This window comes from Lissotriton vulgaris, chromosome 2_1, assembly GCF_964263255.1.
Source record: "Lissotriton vulgaris chromosome 2_1, aLisVul1.2, whole genome shotgun sequence".
NCBI classification, from domain to species: domain Eukaryota; kingdom Metazoa; phylum Chordata; class Amphibia; order Caudata; family Salamandridae; genus Lissotriton; species Lissotriton vulgaris.
Window position 1 is genome coordinate 234,487,224 of NC_141687.1, and position 21,299 is coordinate 234,508,522.

General features: G+C 42.6%; 1 protein-coding gene across 1 annotated transcript in view; it reads right to left on the minus strand.

Moving 5' to 3' along the window:
* The window catches only part of KSR1 (kinase suppressor of ras 1), a 588,594-nt gene that overhangs the window by 94,356 nt on the left and 472,939 nt on the right, over nt 1-21,299 (minus strand). Inside the window, 2 exon segments of the mRNA XM_086954818.1 lie at nt 9,946-10,000; nt 17,240-17,281. Coding sequence (XP_086810944.1) covers nt 9,946-10,000; nt 17,240-17,281 — 97 coding nt within the window.

Sequence of the window (21,299 nt, forward strand, 5' to 3'; positions counted from 1 at the left end):
TTTACCGCAGGTACTGCATGCCCTGAAGAGACTTTTCTTTCCTTGTCTGACATGAAATGAAGACTAAGTTAGATTCTTTGAAGGAAAGCACTGTGGGCCAAAGATAAATACTTCCACTGCACAAAGATATTGAAAAATATTCCTGGGAGGAGGAGCCTAGCCTGAAACCATGATGGCTGCTTAAACCCTCGGCTCCGCCGACCCTCTCGCTTTCCTCCCATTTTGCCACTTATCCTGCAAGCTATCCTGTTTTTGTGCCGAGTTATCGGATCCGGGAGGTGATTCTGCTTCCAACGCTGTGCTCCCCGGCGCGCTCCCGGCGGTGGTAGTGAAGCGGCGTCCTTGCTTCCTCCTTCGCGCTCGATGGCGGCGACCGGGTCTTTCTTCCTCGGAGACGGCCGGCCCTGACTACAACACCAGCGGCCATTGAAGATAGGTCGGAGCCGGCCGGCGGAGAGTAGCTGCTGCACTGTGCTTTCCGCTGCAGCGATTCCGTCTGCTCTGCAAATCTCTACGCTTAGAGGACAACGCGGCTGTGAGTGATACAATGTATCCTTTTCCCGGCTCTTAGACGGCTCGTCTCCCAGCGCTGTGGTGGGTTCCATTTTGTATCGAACACTCGGCACTTGAAACGGACGACCCCGGGCTGCTACTGAGGGTATGGACGATTACCGACATTACACTGGAATCGTGTGGGGTGTCAGAATGGATTGCACTGCCCCTGTGCCCCCGGCCCGGCTGTGCTTTGCGGAGCGGCGACGGGATGATCGGCTGTTCATAGGGGATGTTGGTGGCCAGTCTCGAGAACTGCTCCATGTCTGTGTGCCCGATGTGCAGGGAGCTGCTGCATCCCTTCTTCCTGAGACACCATTGAGGATTGGCGATGTTCTGAGCGCTCTGGGTGCATTGCGAGCTGCCTTGCATGATAATGCCCAAGATCTGGGGGGCCGACTGGACGCCATTTTATCTGATGTGCCCTCGAATGGCCAAGTTTGCTTTCGAGTGCGGGGCACTGTGCCACACCCTGTATCCGACTGCTGTGGATTGCCTACCCAGATGTACACGGAGGGATCGGAGGTACAGGATCCTGATACCGCCGCGGCGCTGGCTGTACTGGTTGGGAAGAGGTCCGGTGTTCGTGGATTTATGCGGTGGCTGGGGAATTGTCTCCAGACGCCATGTCCGGCAGCTCCTTTGTGGTCTCCTGGCGGGACTTACCACCGTATCCTGGAACTGATGCTACTGCTTTGGCCGGCCGATCTCGGAGGATTGTTGCTATGCGTTGTTTCTTTTTGTGCTGTCGTAGCACGCATGGCTTTGAGTTGGACAGACTCTGGTGGACAGCGTCCTATTCTGTTGTGGTCATCCCATCTGATTACCCCATCCATGATGGCTGCTGTACAACTGGACCTTGTCGACACACCAGACCGTAAGGGGCAAGGTTGAAGATGTTTTTTCTTTTTTGATTGCTGATGCTCGCACTGCTGGGACTATGATGGACAAACAGGGGAGTTGAACGTTGGTACTATATCGGTTTGGGGGTCCGGGGATGGGTGGCCGTGACTGCACATGTTGATTGTTCTGAGTATGTACGTTTGGCCCTCCTCCCGTTCTATATGATTCCTTTTCTCTTCTTCCTTTTCTTTCTGCTTCTGTATTTCGGGTACTCTTTTTTGGGCGACAGGCACACTGCTAGGGGGGGGGGGGGGGTAGGCCATAGCCTCTGCATGCGTGTAGGGTGGGGGTAGGGGGTGGGGGGGGTTTCTCTTGTCCGTTTTCGTTTCTATGGGCCTTATTTTTCTCCTTGTTCTTACCTTCTTTTCTTTTCTTTTTTCTTCTTGGGTCAGTGGGGTGGATTGGCGTTAGGTGGGTAGCGACCGGCATGCAACAAACTTTGTGATTGTTTATCCTTTTGTGCTATACCTATGCCGCCATTTTGATTATGTTTCCTGCTCGTTGGATTTCATCTGGTGGACGTTGCCCACTCGTGTCTTCGGTGGATTGTATGTACTCTGATCCTTCTTAGTTCCTATACTTTCATATTTACTTTAATAACAAAACTTTAAAAATGAACCTTAAATTCTCCTGTTTCTCTGTAGTGCGTAGAAATCCAGTGTAACTCAGGTTGATTGTTCTCTTGTACTGAAGTGCTACTGAGTTGAAGTATAGCTTACTACAATGCTTATAAAGATGACGAGGCCGGCCAGATGGTTGCAGGCCCGTATTTGTCTTATGATACTGCGCAATAAAGGTTCAAACATTTTTTTTTTTTAAATATTCCTGGAAAGTATCCAAGGAGGAAATAAATGAACGGAGCTCAGTGGAGACTCCATAGCATGACATGCATTAGAAAATCTGAGGGACTGTAAGCTTATCTCAGGAGTGTTCTAGAGGGCAAAGCAGCCAGATTGGCCAAATCTACGCTTTGGTTTCTTTTTTTAAATAGACTAAGATAGGTTGCAAAATTGAAGGGCTTAGGTCTTCATGCTCTATCTTTAACTTTGCATTGTTAATGTACGGTATTGGTGATGGAGCAAGGTTTCATACGTAACAAAACTTGCTTGAATTCAGTCTTCTCGAAATAACATATAACTTATTAATCAACATGTTTTGTAAGTACTAATAAATGCAACACACAACATTTCAGTATCTAGGGGAAGATTTCCTATGAGCTTTACTAACAAGTAACCAGACTGTCATAAAATGGCCGTCGAAAACGCGGGATCTTTTCTGCGCATGTGTCTACTGCATCTACGTAGTATGAGGCACTTTGCTTTTGGTGGGAATTCTTTACAGCTGCGCAATAGTGCCAGAAATGGCTGCTTTGAATCTCACATGCTAATGCATATGCTTCTGCCTAAACTAAACCTTGTGTGTTTTGCTTAACTACTAATGCAATAGATAAAATTAATTAATGGGATTAGAGTAGGAATAAGTGTTATACAGTGCATTCATTTACTTTCGTATTATAACGTATCCTTCTTTGACTTTATTATTAGCTCGTAATTGAGCCTAAAGAGTAACTTATAATACCATCTTGAAATCTGAATGCGCATGTCATGAAAGTACTGCAAGACCTCGAGCTGTGTCATTGAATGAGTGCCAAGTCCCATCTTACCAGAGATGCACCTGGGAACCTAACCTTCCGACCCAGAAAATTGAATAAAATAAAATAAATTGTTTTACATTGTATATGAAATTACATGAAATAATGCCGGGTGGAAAAAAAACATGGGAAAAACATTTATGGGTGGGACCTTAAAATTATTAAGTCAATGAAAATGAGATCATACAGGTATGGTGTGAAGACCTCTTGCCGTCTTTTCTGAGCAATCAAATAAAGGGAATACACGAATTTGCAACATTGGAGGTGGTACATACCCTGGAAATTGGTATAGCTAAGGTAGGCTTAGTTTGTTTTTTGTCTGACTTGTCACAGACCTGTCATTGACCCAACGTATGCTGAAGGAGAATGGAGAGCAGAGTGCTGGTCGAGCACTTTGACAGAAGAATCGGGAGTTTGTTGAGGGAGAAGAATTGATCTACCCAGTCGGGTCCGAGAGTAGCTGTAGAGAGGTGTGTAACGCTGGCGTTGCACTTAGCGAAGGTTACCAGTCCTGGCCTGACCTGTTGGCTCCTGAATAGTGGCCAGGGGTTGGTCCTTGCACCATTCTAGGTAAATATAAATCTGTGTGGTATGTCCTTGTACTGTTTTCCCTTTTCAGCCTTCCCAGGTGCCAATGTCCACAATTATAATTAAGTCTACAAAGATTTTCACTTTGATCATTATTCTTATTCTTGAGAAACTGTTGAATAGTCTGTGTTGGTATTTGACTCACAAAATATTGCATAGATAAAGAGTGTAAAATTGCCCTGAGTTTGTGCTTATTTTATGAAAAAAATAATTGCCATACTACCTATTATTCTAACTGCTAGAGCTATGTTCCTCAGTGATTAGAAAATACGTGACAAGGAATTGGTAAATTGGTGTTCAGGTATATTTCATAAAACTTCTGATAGGCAGGAAAACAGATTACCGGTTTAAAGTGTGTATGTTTATGGGCCCAGGTGAGTATGTTGTTTAGAAATATCCTAAACTGGTAATCTCGTGCCATCACCGGGGACTCCCAACTCAACGACGGGGAATAATTCAAGCATGTGAATCTATGAAAGCTCCAATCTGGAGTAAACACTTTTACATTATAAAATCTGCATCCTATAAAAAGGGGCTAAATGGCACAATTTTTATAAATCATTGCAGAACGATCCTTTATTGCATGTTTTCACCCCCATACAAATTGACGCCCATCATCAAAGCAGAATAAATTAACCTTAGCACTAATTTTCAGAATAAGGAAGTGGCAGGAGGGAAACATTTTGGTTGCTCTTAGGTTAGTGGGTGAGGAATTAAACTCCAAAAGATGGATGGAGTCTGATATAATAAACATCCAGAAGTAATTTATTTAGAAGGCAATCATAGATATGGTTATTCACCCCAGAACGTTTTATCAAAGACTAGCAGCCCGTCCCGACGTTGTCCGGGTATGAATTGCTGCCGGGCAGTAGTATATTGTTTTGTAGGATTTCGTTTTGATAGCATTTCTTATTTGTGACAGGCCTGTGAAATGCTCTGATTCACAGTGCACTGCTGATGCACTTAAGAGTGCGCGTTCAGTAGTGTGTGAACTCGAGTTTCCCTACTTTATTTTTCCTTGCAATATTATATAGCGCAAACTCGACAACATGGCATGAGCACAATGTACATTACAGAAGAACACATTCATTTGTGGTAGGCACGGGGAGACAAAGCGATTTGCCTGGAATCACAGGATGTTGAGCTGATGCCGAGATTCGAACGTTGCTCCCCAGCTCTAAAGTTCGCAATTCTAGAACGTGTGGCGGGAGGTGTGTCTAAAAGTGTATGTCGGTGCTGGCCATCAGTGGGAAAGATCTGTGCATTTTTCAAATCGGTGGTGAAAAAATATGAGTATGTTGCTGGAGATATGGGCCGCCGTGCCACCAATGTACTTACCAGGGGAGGGTAAACACCCATTATTCCGCAACTTTCTTTCCGCATACCATCACTCCGCATACTTTCATTATGAAAGTACCATGACTCCGCAATGCCATTATAACACATGGCATTACATTTTATATGCTTTTACCACGCATACATTTACAATGAATTTCGTTGTAAATGCATGAATGGTAAAAGCATGTTTTTTTTTTAATGTTTGGATAAGGTAAGTATGGGTATAGGGCCGTGGTTCCCAAACTGTGCGCCGCGGCGCCCCGGTGCGCCTTAACGAGGAGCCAGGGGCGCCGCGACCACAATGGGGAAAAGTGAAGCAGCCTCAGCCAGAACACATCCCACCTGCAAAAATCGGGGACATGGTTTGGCCCAAGGACGCACTGCTGCCATTTCTGCCATACGTGCGTACGTATATGCGTACGTGCTCTTTACAGGCGTCGGAGGTAGTCTCCATTACTGGTATATGATTGCCATACGCTGCTCTGGATATTACAGGGGTAGTTACTTGTGCAGTCTTCTGTGCCCGCCGTTCTCTGCAGCTTGCAGTCTTCCCACTTAGTTAAAAGGGCAGTTGGTGTTCATTTATAACCTGCTCCGTTTTGACAAAAAACATCCATACTTTTTGCTCGTGCGGCCCCAAGTATGTAATTTAGAGATGAAGGGCATCTTGCACACTGCCCTGGGGTTAGCATTTGTGTGTGTTTTACAGAGGTGTGTTTTCTTGGTTCAGTGTTGTCATTTGTCTGTGCGTCTTTGCTGCGGTGAATGTGATGAGGTCACTTGATTCATTTTACCTGTTTTATCATGCTTCATGGTATTTTGCCTATGATAATAAAACGCATATGCTGATTTGTAAAGCGTCACTTCACACAATCACTGGCACAAAGCCTTTTTAAATTCGTGTCTCAGTGCCGTAGAATTTCAAATGAGCAAATTTGTAATCTTTTCTTCAATCCTGAACCTTGTGCCTCTTGATACCAGCTGTGCTCCCTCATGTCCTGTGCAGTATGAGGATGCTGTCTGTTTAATTACGTTCCTTGAAATTCAGTCCATAACAACCTGATAAATGCCGTCAGCTGAGGCTGTTTCTTTACAGAAAGTGTAAGGGACAATGTCGAGAAGTCTACCCAGATGCTTCAGTGTGCCAATATAACAACTGACATTAGGTATGGCTAATAACTCTATTGACCAGTAAACGTCTTTTACCGTTTTCATGTACCCATGCCTGGCGCTCAGGCCGCAAGTCAGATAAGGGCCAATAACCTGCCCACCAATAAAAAATTGGTGGGGAGCCACGGCCATCTGCCAATTAGGTCAAGGGAGCCACGGGTCCAAAAAGTTTGGGAACCCCTGGTATAGGGGTATATGTTTTGGGGTACTGAGGTATATGTTTTTGGGTGGCTGGTTATTTTAAGGGTTCAGATATAGTTTTGGGTTATGGGGTACTGGGGCAGTTTTAGGGTTTGGGGATAGGTATGCATTTTGGGGTACAGGGGTATTTTTAGGGTTCAGGGCTAGGTTTGGGGTATAGGGTACGCACGCACGAATATGTATTGTATTGTATTGTATTGTATTGTAATTGCATTAATATAGCGCTTACTACCCCTGACGAGGCGTCAAAGCGCTTTTTCGGCAGGTAGCACGCTACTCCGGGACCCACAGAGGATTAGTGTTGAATTAGTATAGTGAAACATGCAAGTACATTTTAAGTGGTGGATAGGTTAGTCAGTTATTTGGATTTGGAATGATAGCAGAAGGATAGAGTAGTACAAAGCTTTGTTTATCGCTTGCTTGTTGACGCATGCTATTCAGGGAAGAAGTAAGAAGTAAGACTAAAAAACTTTAGTTCTACTTTTATTTCTAGCCTGTCCCGGTTTTTGATTTTCAAAATCTGGTCACCCTAATTGTAATCGTAGCTAGATAATGTACTGTGTTTTTATGCATATAATGAAATTAGTGTGCAGTTTGGATGTAGTTCCCAATACTGCCCACGAGATGGCAATATGGGACCATAAATAATGGCTCACTTTTAAGTCGCCATGCAAACTTGTGCTGTCGTTACAATGTTCTGTCCTTTTCCCTTTATTACCAAAAGCCAGTTTTACAACGTGCTTCAAACATCACCTGCTTTTAAAGGCCTGCGGCTGTTAGCTTTCCTCACATGCCGCAAGGTCAACAAGGGAGGGATTTAGAAACGCACTCCGAGTGGAGCCATCATTCGAAGCAGAGTAAATGTTTATACCAGACGAGGTTAATGTAAATGTGGCAGAAATTTCCGTCGGATGCATGCATTAGCCACCATTAAGTAGGCAATGCATAGAGCAGATGTGAAGGCATGCATGCTGACAGGGGAGGTAAGCATACAATTTAAGAAGAAATGTATGGAAGGTGGGAAGTGGTTTATGTGAGTCAGGAAAAGATGTGTGTATCAGGGAAGAGGTTTATGGACAATGAGAAGTCCTTTCGGCTAGGAACACATTCATGCAAGATGTTTATGTAAACCTTGATCTATGTAGGAGGAATGAAATAAGAGATGATCTATGCACAAGGAAGGGACTGACATCACGAGCCGGCGGAACTACAAAAATGGCCGCTGTGATGTCATTTTGTAGTCCCGCGGAGAGATTTTCCTCAGCGTTTTGCCGTTTTTTCACCGATGGTCAGTGTTGGCAGCTCCAAGGGCAGTGAGCTATAAAATACGAATAAACAGACTCTCGCTAGTAAGAGCGATAGTTTCCTTGCAGGCATCAGCCATTACTTTATAAAAACGGGGCAGATATAAAACGAAGAAAAAGTAGTCCCCTTTGCTGAAACAGTACTAAAACGCCCAGGTTCTTTCATGATGTCATCACGCAGATGTCGCGGCCGGCGCTACTTGCAAGGGACTACTTTATTTTTATTCCTAATTTTTTTAACAACGTATATTTTTTATTTTTATATAGCCTATGTCCTTCTGCTTGCCCTGAGGTTTTCAAAGATGTCTTGGGTGTTTGGATTGGTGGTGTACTTTTCAAGTTTACCTAGCTCAAAGGACACAGTTCTCTCTTTATAATAGTAGTATAGAAAAAGTCTGCTGAATCCGAAGATGTGTTTACGGTATAGATGCAAAAGCACTTTCTATGTTTTGAAAAGCCCTGAATGCTGAGGGGTATTTTTAGCATTCCTGGGCAGATGCATTTTTAATTGGGAAAGTAGAGTATCAGTTTGTGACTTCCCACGAGTGTGCGGGGTAAAATGTTTTCTGCTTTGATGACCCTCAATCTTTGCATGGGTCAAAACACCGTTAATGATTCTGTGGGCTTGCATTAGAGCAGGTACGCTTTGTGAATTTTTTTTGTGGAGTTTTTTAAAATTTATCAGTCAATTTGCAAATACCTCATCAAATTATCTTACTTGCTGTATGCTGCTTCATTATTGATTGGTTCTTATAATTAGCCTCCGAGCCAACTCTACAGACCGTAGAGGATTTAAACAATGTATGCTTTAAAAAAAACACAGATTCTCTCATTAAAAATATATGTTCTACTAATGCAAACTTAAAAACAGCCTATGTATGTTGTAGTTTCACAGTCTTTTTAGGGTTACTCGCTACTGGCAAAGCTTTTATGAGAGATTTGGAAGGGGAAATTAAAGAGATGGCCCAGTTTCATAGAAGTAAAAGTCAGAGAAAGTGAGCAATCACCCAGAGTAGTATATGCAGCTGATGCAACAGGCAATGAATGAAAACGAGCAGATAGGATGCTCCTGGTGTTCTTGAAGATGTAAACTTAAACGTTCCCACTTCCTATAAGCAGATTAACAGGTTAATGGGAAACACCATCCAGTGGCAGGATGGAGGAAGTGCAAGCAGAGATGTTAAGGAACTAGGGGCCAGAAGTACATAGGTGAGGGTTTGTGATTATCAAATAGCAAAGCTATTTGGTAATCGTAGACACCTATATACAAAAGCATGATTTACACTTTTTGGGATTCCCAGTGGGTCACAAATAGACCTATCTAATTAATATTCATGAGGTAGGTCTCAGTTTGCAACCCAGTGGAAATTGCAAAAATCACAGAGATGGTGGCCTCCTGGGGTTAGCGGACCACCATGTTTGTGATTGCTTTTCAATAAAGCAATCTTTAGATTTTTAAATGCAGCCTGTTTTCCTAAAAGGAAAACGGGATGCATTTCAAAAAGAAATTAAAAGATTTCTTTTCATTTTTTAAGAGTAGGCAGTGGACATCCACAAAGGGGAAGGGGTCATCTGAGGACGCCTTCCCATTTGAGAATGGGTTACGACCTACTTGAAATAGGTGGTAAAATGTGAATGTTTGCGACTGCCTTTCAGTTGCAAAACATTTGCACATACCACTGCGATTCAGTATTAGGAAGGGACGCCCTTAACACCCCACTTCCTAATACCGAATCGCAAACCCACTTTGCGGTTCAGTAATAGGTTACAAATGGAGCTTTCTACATAAAAAAAATGCTCTGCGAATCGGGCCATTTGCGACCTCAAAAAAGGCTTGTAAATCTGGCCCTAGGTAAGTAATTGCTAAGTTTTATTAGGAGATTGCGATTCCACCTCGTGCCTCTTCCTTCCACTGCTTTCATGTCTCTTTAGCTCACTCTTGCAGGTTCTTTTTCACCTGTACTTTTCTATCTTTATCTTTCTGGCTCTGGGAAAAAAATGTGTTGATGCAATAATAAGTCCCGGATGGCAAAAATGAGTGCCGGTGCCCACCAACTGCTGACACAAATTAAGGGCTGTGTGTTTTGGATCGTAATAAGATTTTAGAAAGAAAAATATCATTCTAAGCGGTTTGACTTTTTTTTGTCTCAGTTCCAACTGCTGACGGGCGCACACAGGCGTATCCTTTTGCAGCACTGGGTACGCATCGTCTGAGAGGCAATGAAGCAAGATCCTTACCTAGGGTCCTCTTCGGGTTCAGGAGGCGTTATAATGAGTGGAGAACTTGGAACATCTGAAAGGTAAAGAAAAGGATACATTTTCAGCCAAAAAGACAAGTCATCAGGACTAGACGCTTGTATCGGCTGGGTATATTTCGGGGAGGGGGCTGAGGGATGGTGTGTAGCTTATTGGGAGTGCTTCTGAATTGGTTGTGGATTCTTATGTGGTTGTATTCTGGGTATGCCGTTCTTTGTTGTCATCTGTTACACAGTGCTGAAGCAGTTAGTTTTAGCAAGGGTAACACTTTATTAAAACCCATATATAAAATACAGGGGTGCTTAGGTGCCAAGGTGCAGGACCTGTCCAGCTTGACCTTTCCTCTACTGCTTAAATTGTAATGATGAAGAAGAGGAGATGTTGGGCATGCCCTCCTGTCGAAATACCATGAAATTTTATGCCAAAGGTATGTTGGCCATTTCTTAATGAAGGGAATTCAACAGAATGTAGAAACTTGTCTAATTTCCAGTCATTTTCTTAAGACCAAGAAAACAAATTCTGCCCAGGTTCATTCTTTTCAATCCCTTTTTTACTAAGGGAGACATCGTATTATCTCCATGTCAATTAGCAAACCACATGTTTGTCTTTAGGCGTGCGTCTATCTGCAGGATTAGCCAAAGGGGGAATTGGAAAAACTCTTGCCAGCCTCCAACCTATTTGTGTTTTCAAACCTAAACTCTTGACCAGAAACATCAAAGAAATACCTTTATACGAACTTGAAGCCAAGATTCATCCCCATCTTCAACTCCATCCCTCATCAGGGACGGCTGATGACCTCACTTCACACTTTAACTCAAGAATGACGGAGGTCTTAGACCAAATAGCTCCTCTCAAACTCAAACAACTGAGGAGAACCAAATCAAAACCCTGGTTTAACGTGGAGCTCAATGATGAACGGCGTCAAATCAGACAAGCGGAAAGGTCTTGGAGACAAAACTCCTTGTCCTTGCACATAACACATCTTAGAACTGCTCGGCGGTCCTACAAAAAATACATCTTCAATAAAAAGGCATCTTTTTTCCGCAGCCAACTTGATCTGGCGAGAAACAGATCAAGGGAACTCTTCAACATTGTAAAAAGACAAACTAACTGCACTCCCTCTCAAGAAATAGAAGCCACCAATGAGCGATGTGAAGAAATTGCCACCTTCTTAACTAATAAAGTCTCTAAAATTGATCAATCCTTCTTACAAACTGCTAACCCTCCTTCCCCCTTAACTGACCCCTCTTCAACCTCCCTTGACCACTCTGAAAAAGCTCTTAACAAGGACAATCAAACCTACCTCCAGCTAAAAAACAATGTGCATTGGTCCGACTTTCAGCTAATGTCGTTTAGCGAGGTCTTCAATATAATTTCTAATCTAAAACCTTCCTCCCACACCATGGACCCCCTCCCTTCCACAAATATAAAATAACTCAACCACACCATCTCCCCTTTCTAGACAAAAATTATCAATGCCTCTCTCACCTCTGGCTGTGTCCCAGACTCCCTTCAACTAGGACAAATCACACCCATTCTCAAGAAACCTGGGGCTGACCCTAATGATCTTAACAACCTCAGACCTATCTCTAACCTCCCAATCCTTGCAAAAACATTGGAGAAATGTGTTCTCCTCCAACTCAATAAACACATTGATGAGTTCAACCTCCTCGACGCCTTTCAGTCTGGTTTCAGAAAAGGCTGTAGCACGGAAACAGCTATGCTCAACGTCTCCGACGACATTCGCAAGGTCCTAGACGGATGTGATGCCTGCCTCCTCATCCTTATTAACCTATCTGCGGCATTCGACACAGTAAACTATCCAGCCCTTTTGGAGACCCTGTCGAAACGTTCCGGCATAAATGGCACATTACTAAAATGGTTCACCTCCTTCCTTCAACACCGCTCGAAACAGCCTACTAAAGTCACACTTGGGGTCCTGCAAGGCTTGATCCTCTCCCCGTCCCTCTTCAATCTCTTCATAGAGCCCCTCACAATCATATTGAAAAAAGCTAGAGTGAATTACCACCTTTAAGTGGACGACACCCAAATCTATTTTAGGATCAAGTCCACCAGCGACATCCAACTCCTCAATAACACCCTAACCGAGATCCAATCTTGGTTCTACGTTAACCACTTAAAGCTCACCCTCGACAAAACGGAACTAATCCTATTCTCTCCAAAAAGTAACCATCGCCCAATCCAAGAATTGCTCAATAATCTGATTGCCCTAAATTGCCCCCTTACCCTATCCAACTCAGTTAAGTCTCTTGTCATCACCCTTGACATGAACTTATCAATGGAGGCTCACATCAAAAACTCTGGAAAAAGAGCTCTTTTCTCTCTAAAACACCTCAAGAAATTGAAACCTTTTCTACCCCACGATGACCTCAAGACAGTAGTCCAATCCCTAGTTCTCTCTAAAATCGACTACAGGAACGCCATCCTTACAGGGACTCCAAAACCTCACCTAGCCCCTCTAAGGGCAGTGCTGAACATGTCTGCTCGACTTGTATCTGGATTTTAAAAATTTGAACACATCACTCCAGCTCTCAACTGCCTCAATTGGCTTCCCATGGAAGGGAGATGTATCTATAAACTGGCCTGCATCACACACAAAACCCTTCACTCTCCTTCCCCCAACTACCTAAATAACAAACTGATGAGAGCAGGTCAATCCAGAACGCTGAGAAGCTCCAACTCTCTCATTTTTATTCCTCTGAAAATGAAAAAAAAAAACACCCAATACCGATCATTTTCTGGCAACGCTCACAGGATATGGAATGCTCTCCCTAGAGTTCACAGATGCAACCCCTCCTTCTCCAGTTTCAAAAGGGACCTGAAACTCCATCTCCTAAACAAATACTTTCAGGACCAACGTCAACTTACCTAGCCTACTATATCAGAGTTGTCTCCTCTCTCCCTGGACATTTAAGGATAGTGGGTGACCGGACTATGTCATTCTAACCTTTTTCTTTTTTCTTTTATTGCTCTCTCCCCCTCCACTGCACTGCATATTTATTTCCCATGCTGTATTTTTTTTCTTTGGTTTGCTTCCTTACTGCCGGCCTACTATGTAATGTAATGTCCTTCTGCTGTTTACTGTGTGTATGTAAAGCGCTCTGATACCTACGGGTTAAGCTAGCGCTATATAAAACTTTAAAAATAAAATAAATAACATTCTCAATTGCTCGGTATATGGAACGTTCTTTTCTCGAATGTGCTTTGACCTGTTCCAAATGCCTTGTTTTCCAATCTGCCAGGCCACAGAACCGTGACCCAAAACAGCAGTTACCGGTTTGCAGATATTCACCGAGGATCGCTCATCATATCACTAACAATCAACTTCCTGCAGCCATTCATCGAACTCTTTATGCCTGAAATTTTAGACCATTAGCTACTGGTCTGAGAATACTGCCCCAAAACGCATGCTTTGGTGCTTGATAATGTAATAAGATGATCTAAGCCACGACATAATGCAATGCTTTATCTCCATTGTTTACTAAAGGAAAATATAGGGGGATGACAGCAAAAAATCTAAATGAGCCTGCAAAATAAAACAATAGTTGACCCTTAATTACCACTGTTGATGACAAACTCAGTTAGAGTCGTTACTCATTCAGAAAACTTCTTTCATTGTGCAGTAGTGCCCTCCAGTGTCTGCATTTTGAACTGCAAGCAGTTAAGTGGATTGGATTTAATTTGGAGTTATATTTTGTAGACTAGCGTTTTCTGTTAATTTAAAACGCGCATTTAAAGAAAACGTGATACTCTTGGCAATACCAGAAACTACCAAACTGGCTTAACAAACCTACCAGTTTAAATGTATTAAATAGTTTATGATAAATCGTTAATTGTTCAGATGATCAGAAAACAAACTATCCTTCAATCCTATTCTGCATTTCAAGTCGCCGGTTCTTCTGTTACTTTCTGCTTTATATACGCATACTATGATCCTTTTACAACTTTCTTTCACAGGATAACCTAAATAAAGTACTTTGATACGCATCTGGATCTGTTACGTGCAATGCATAGCTGCATAAATAAATGTATTTAGCAGCAACGGTGTACATAGCCAAAAAGGTGCACATATGTAATATATTTAGGGTAGATAGCTAACATAGACTAGAGAAACAAGAGCTGGTGCCTGGATTACGTACCAATGATGGATGGAGTTAGGAGAGACAAACACCTACCTAGGTAATCTTACCATCACTGGCTCAAGGAAAACAAAGGCATATGATGCACACCACAGTAGAAAAGTTATCTTTGAAGTTGCAGCAGGGTCTCCCAGGTGCACTTTTTAAATCATGAGGAGAACAAATTACCAGATTGGCAGGAGGTGGAGAGTTGCAGAGCATGGGGACTAAAAGGGAGAAGACCAGAACCTGGAGGAAACCCAGGCCGTCTTAGATGTTGCTTGCAGGTTGTTGTAAGTGGATTCTCGGATCCAAGACTGTGTGATGTGTGATAAGGTACCAAAGGAGCTATTACGGACCAGATCATGTATTGCCTTTGCACAAGTGTTAGCTAATTGCTCTAGATTTTGGGTATGAGCCCTTAAGCGCATGGTAAGTGCTGCTAAGGCATAGCAAGCTGTAAACATATGCTTCATTTTCCATGATAACTACCTAAAATAAAAAGAGAATGTAAGGGAGATATGCCTTTTTCGTTTTCTAAACAGCTGCAAAACATGTCAAAATACTGAGGACTTAAAATCAAGTTTGGAGACTCAACACATCTGAAATAGTGCATATAGTACTCTTCAGAGCTTGTGGACAAGAGTAGAGACCTAGTCTGAGTCCACAAGTCATATGGTTTGTAAACTCGGCACACAGTCTATGAACTATTGTAGGAACCCAACATGGGTCCAAGACTTACAAAGTTTGCAGACTCAATGCCGGATTCCCAGACTTCAGATTATGGCAACGGGGGGCAATGCGTGTTAGGGTTTTGCAAACTCTAGGTCCAAATTGTTCTACACACGCTACAAATTTGAAAGAAAAAAATTGGGGAGGGGGCCAGTGTCCTTGGGAGACCCCCCCAAAGGCCTGGAGTTTAAGGTGTGGCCAAACTGCTCCTTCATATGGTCTTTTATTTTTTCTAAGACATGGGGCCTACGCTCTTTATCCTGTAAAGGCGGCCACTAGAGAAACTTTATTGTCGCTGCCAAGCCAATCAGAGCCTGGTCAGAAAACCATGTTTTGAGATAACAAAACTGAAGTGGATGATGGGAAACAAACTCTCTCAGCTAATGAGATTCCCATAAAAATGTATTTAGAATCTGCCTGTTGTCCTCAAGCAATAGGTTACTGCTAGTTTGTGGACTAAGGGTCTAGCTATAGAACTTTAATCCTTCCCTTCAAAACCCACCTACCACATTTCTGTAATGCTAATTTCTCGAACACGACTGACTGGATTTACACCAATCTAAGCATACCTCTTTGGGTACAGTGCAACATTCATGCCAAGATTAGTGTTATTCCATTAAGCTTTTTATCTGAAGCAGGGAGAAAAAAATCCTATGGGCGTTAACACAGGAAAGTCTGCTTTTTGATCCCATATTTGTTTTTCATCACTCCGAACGGATATGTACGAAACTAATCATGCCAACCCTACACCAGATAAACATTTTATTTTCAAAAGATTTGTGTTGACTCGACAAACAACACTAAAGTTATTAGCAAAACAAAATACAGCTTTAGAATAGAAACACTAACCAAAAGTGCAAAGTCACTATCATGGTCTCTAACATATTGATACAACTGTACACAAATCCACTGAAAAAACAAAGTGAGCCTATTCTGAATATTAGTAATGGGGCCCAGGAATAAAGGTGAAATGACAGGCCTGCTACGCAGTGCAGAGCCAAAGCTGTGTGCCGCGGATTATGTCCATGAAGGGGCTCAGTGAGGTGCCCAGCCTAACGTCAAGCTCTGCACTCAATCACCTGAAGGCTGTGCGCACTGGGTTCTCTGCAATGGGGGTTGGCACAATGGTCAAGCAAAACTCTTTTGCACAAATGACCAGCTTTGGAAAATATTAAGGATTTCCCAAAACAAATAGAATTGCCAGAAAATTTTAATATGGGAGCAAGGTGAAAATATATGCCCATAGATGCAAGTTGAACAATAGATTCTTAATCCACTTTCAATATCTAAATCTAACAACAAAGAAAATATGGTACCTCCATGATTTCCTTCCATGCCCCAACCCGGACTAGGAAAAACACTTTCATAAAATGGCCAGCAAATTCATCCATATCTCTGCCATGGTCTTAAGGGATGACGTGGACTAAATGTGCTAGACTGAGTTCGACTGGAGTTTAGTTACTATCATTATTATTTATAAGGCGAAAAACAAATCATCCCCAAGGGAATCTCTCGGTGCCACAATAGCAGGCAGATCAGAAGCGGAGACAACTAGTTAGTGATTGGACAGCCAGGTTTTAAGAAGTTTTTTAAACTGCATGAAGTTGGTGCAGGTGCGAATGTGGTCTGGCAGTTTGTTGAAACGGTAGGGAGCCATCATTGATAAGTAGTATTATTACTTGACTTAATGATCCTCTTGAAAACTGCTCTAAGATAATGCAACTCCTTGCAGCATCCCCCTGTCCTGGTGCTGTCAAACAATGCTAAATAAACTTTACTCTGTTTATCTACGCTCCAGCCCTGGTACCATTTAGCTAGCAGTCTGTGGTATGAATGACACTATTTAGTCTCTTTAAAACTACCTAAGAAAACTGAAGGGCTGGAGAAGCCCCGGCAGGACCCAAACCTGTGAGCATGGGGTTACACACAAATCTCATCAGTGGGTGCTCCACCTCTTTAACGAACTGCGTAACCAGAAATGCATTATGAACGCTCATTACTAAAGGAAGTGACTGACTATCAGATAATATGGTTTTCTAATAGCACAGTTTACCAAGGAGATTTTATCCTATGAGGCTACAAACAAATTAAAGACCTGGACCTAGTGGTCAGGAATGCTCATCAATTATCAGCACAGACACACCAATTCATGGCATGCATATGTACGTTGAAGGCCCACAAAGACTGCCACTGCAAGGTTCCCAGCCCACAATGACTTTTGATGCAACTTTAACAACAATTTAGTTTTCTGATAGGGGGGATACAGGCACTCATGCAGATGCAGTGCAATATTACATACAGTGAAAGCAGTAGATTTGTCTTGAAGTGGCAAGCAGAAGCTTTTTTTTTAATTTAGGGAAAGAGTAGGTAATTGCAGTTGAGAAGAATGAAGGCACCAAACTTACCTGGGAAGATAAACTGCTGTCTATGCTGAATGTAGAAGGCAGCTTTAAATAAAAGAGGAGAGCAATCACGCAGGCATAACACAAAAAAACAGTCAATTACAGGTCAGGTGACCATTAAGCGTTGGCAGAATTGCATTTAGTGATTCAGAGGACTCTCTTGAACAGGTTTATTGCCAGCCCAGTGGATTTTAACTCGATATATATGTTTCCACAGCAAGCAGTGACGAAGATTCCAAAATTCGGACACAGAAATGATCTATAGGAAACTCAGAGGCAGGACATGGCCAAGGTTACATACGGGCACCAAGTTAACAGGAAAACCTACATGCAGTCGGGCTTTTTAACCAATAGTACATTGTATGCAGGAGATTGCAGACCTGAAACTATCATGAAAAAGTGAAAGCTGCACAATGGCAAAAAACTAGGTTGTAATAAAGGTGCTCTTGATGTCAAACAGCCAGTTGGCAATTTTGTAAATCACTAGGTGAAGATAATTAGATGACCTGGCATACACAGCCACTGCAGGCAGGCAGATAGGGCTGGGGATGTCAAAATATGTCTGGGTCTACTCCAGTCCTACTAGTTAGATCTGTTACAACAGCTCCCAATTTCCCAATATCGTCTGGGAGGAAGGAAGGAAATTCTAAATTTTCAAGCAAAACAGAGTTTTTTGTTTGCAAAGCCATTTGGTTCATACCCAGAAAAATGATGGCAGTGGTTTTTCAATGGTAACCAGCACCTCTATTGTGTTTGCATATAGGTTAAACGATTGCAATCTTTTTCAAGGTGTGCTCTATGTCTATGCACCGTGCCATCCACAGTACTAAAATATATATACAGAATCCTCCATATATATATATAAACAATACAAAACGGTGACAGAGCACAGCACAGACAAGTGTACAACTGACTATCGCCAGTCAGAAAAAAATATTTAATACAAGGAACATCAGAAGAAATGTAACTCTTTGTCCAGCACATTGATCTTCACCAGTGTTGCTAGTTTTTTTTAAAGCAATGGTACAGTCGACACGTGTTTCGTCGCCATTCGAGACTTTTCAAGGCTGTCTGAGGTGAGCCTAACGTGCAAGACAAAACTAGATGGGGGACATGGCACGTGTTATTGGAGAACTTATACAGATTTTTATTGCACGATATTACATTTTGCTCATAGCCGCAATACTTTATGTTGCAGCTATCATACTCCTTAACTACGACGGAAAATTAGCGGGTGTAGCAGCAGCTGTTTATCTTGCAGTTACCGACTTTGGGAACCGTTTATACGCTAGAACCCGTACGTCGGAGGTGAGTTTAATATGTGGAATTAGACATAGGCGGCGTACAAGGTATTATACTACCGTATTGTTAATGAGGGGTTTTAGCATATAACTATTGCGCTTTGCCTATAGCGAGCGTACTTTTATGTTACAGCTACTATATTCGTGAAAACACGACGGGGACAGCAACCGTGCGCAGCTGTAGCTGCTTACTTTATTTATTCCTACTTGTGGGACTACATACATTAAACTATTAAGTAAGTGAACTTGTAAGAGTTCTTGTAAATGCCAAGAGGCAGTGATAGATAAATATGGCAAGTGTAAAAGGATGACAAATAGGGGCGGGCTAACTAGTATAAAATTGTGTGGCAAGGAGAACAGGATCGGTCTAAACTACTATATTGTGGTGTGTCTGAAGTTTATTAAGACGAGTGGTTCACACTTTTAGTGGATAGAGAATTATGGCACAGATGGTATACATGTTGTCCTAATAGGAACTTGAATAAGTTTGAAATAAGGGACTTTTTATTGACAGAAAGAATTTGTGATTTTGGCCAACGCCTTTTTAAACACAATGATTTAGGGACATTTACAAAGGAAAACTAATGCACATATTGGTGTGTTTTCCAGTGTTGGTCTACAATTGGACGTCGTAATAGGGATCTGGATAATCGTTTTCCATATCCCACATGGTTTTAGAACAAATTGAACGATCGTGGTTTTGAAGATAAGACCATTTGTTACAGAAGGTATTTTATCACCAATTGTGGTTTTTGTTAGAAGTGAACTGCACGGGTCTGAGGGAGTTTTTCTGATTCGTTTTCACCTTAAAACTTTTGTTTCACTAGGCACAATAAGGGTGTGTGCACATCTACAATGATTACTGCTTTCTACACAGAGGTGCTTTGAGAGTTCTCATATACTCTCTACCATGCTCTATTCCTATCTCTCATAATTCTGTTTTACCCTGATGAAATGGGATAGGAATTTCAACTGAGCACACTGAATAAAGTATAACACGTTGCTGCGAGTCTTTCCAATAGAGTGACAATATTAAAACTCTATTGTATCATCTTGTTAACAGCCTTGAAAAGTCGCGAATGGCGACGAAACACGTGTCGGCTGTACCATTACTGTAAAAAATCTAGCAACAGTGATGAAGATCAATGTGCTGGACAAAGTGTTACATTTCTTCTTATGTTCCTTTGATTAAATAATTGTTTCTGACTGGGGATAGTCAGTTGTACACTTGTCTGTGCTGTGCTCTGTCACTGTTTTGTACCATTTGGTTCATTGTAAGAGTATGGAACAATTTGAGGAAGGTACATGATAAAATTAGAAAGAATCTATACACTTCGGTTTGGTAGGCTAGCCATAGTAAAAGTTTCATGTGGAAATTAATATTAAGGAAAGAAATGGGTCTCCTTGTCAGCAAAAGCTTTGGAGGCATATAATATAATAACAAAAAAGTACAAATGCCCATTTTTCATCCCGTAATGAAGAAACGTGGCCTTTTAAAAAGTTTACCAAAAAACATCACAACTCGCTCTTCTCCTTTTCAAATTCCCTTGCAACAGAGCTACCTTTCACTTGAGGAAGGATGGTAAACACCTCTTCTGTATACTGCAGGTGAATGAGAGACGTCTGTATGTGTGGGCACGCAAAATTCCCGGAAGCCGCATCATAACTATGTTTGGATAAAGGCTTCGATTAATTGTGTGTAAATAAAAGCTTATTAAATATTACGTCAGGATGAATGGGTGGGCATTTAATCAGACATTTGCCACTCCAGATGCACTTGTGAGCAGAAAGAAAACATTTGCTTCTAAACTTAGTTCTGGCAATTATTTTTTCTGTGTTGAATTCACATGCTGTGCATTTGGGGGACAAGCCTCATTCAGCATGTGACATCCTAACTCAAGAAAATGAGGAGCCTTAACTGTAGTACTCTACATATTTGCCTCCTTTGGCCGCCATTCTTGTTACTCGATTAACTGGCAGAAATCTATGCTCTATGTCCTTAGGGGACCCCAGCCTGCTCTCCCGCGGGACTGCCTAATTCACGTCACCACGGCGGGGTTTCAATACCTATGTACATACATCACGGCAGATTCCAAAAGTAGGTTCAACCAAAATCTCGTCCCTCCTCTCCAGCGACTCAAAAGGGAAGTTGCTGGCTGGGATGCCCTCCCGCTTTCGATGCTAGGTAGGGCTGCGTTGTTTAAAATGATGGCGCTGCCCATATTTTAATATGTACTGCAAAATACCCAACATCCAGTCCCAGCGAGCTACTTCTGTGAAATTGAAAGCCTGCAGAGAAGTCTGCTGTGGAGGGGAAGGCCTGTATAGCCTTCGCTAAGCTCACTCTCTCCTGGTATGATGGAGGGATTGGCCTAACAGATCTGAAGCGTTATTACTGGGCAGCGCACCTAGCAGCAATAAACCAAGGAACCTACAGACGGGCAGACTACCCCGGATATGCCATAGACCGCTGGCTACTTCCCGGCGGGAACTGCAATAGGGCGTTGTACTCCAAGAGCGGCATGGGGTTGCTGACAGGGCCAACCAGGCACTCGGTACAGGTGTGGCGGACGGTCACTCGCAGCCTTGGCTGGGAACACAACCAAGCTAGCAACGCCTATATGGGACTCAGAGGTACTGGGCAATTTATGGCAGCCCAAGGGGTTTGATCGTTGGAACCTCATTGGCATCTCCATAATAGGTGACCTGTGGGTCAAGGAAGAAGTTAAAGCTTTCGCGTCCCACCAACAGGAGTTTGAGCT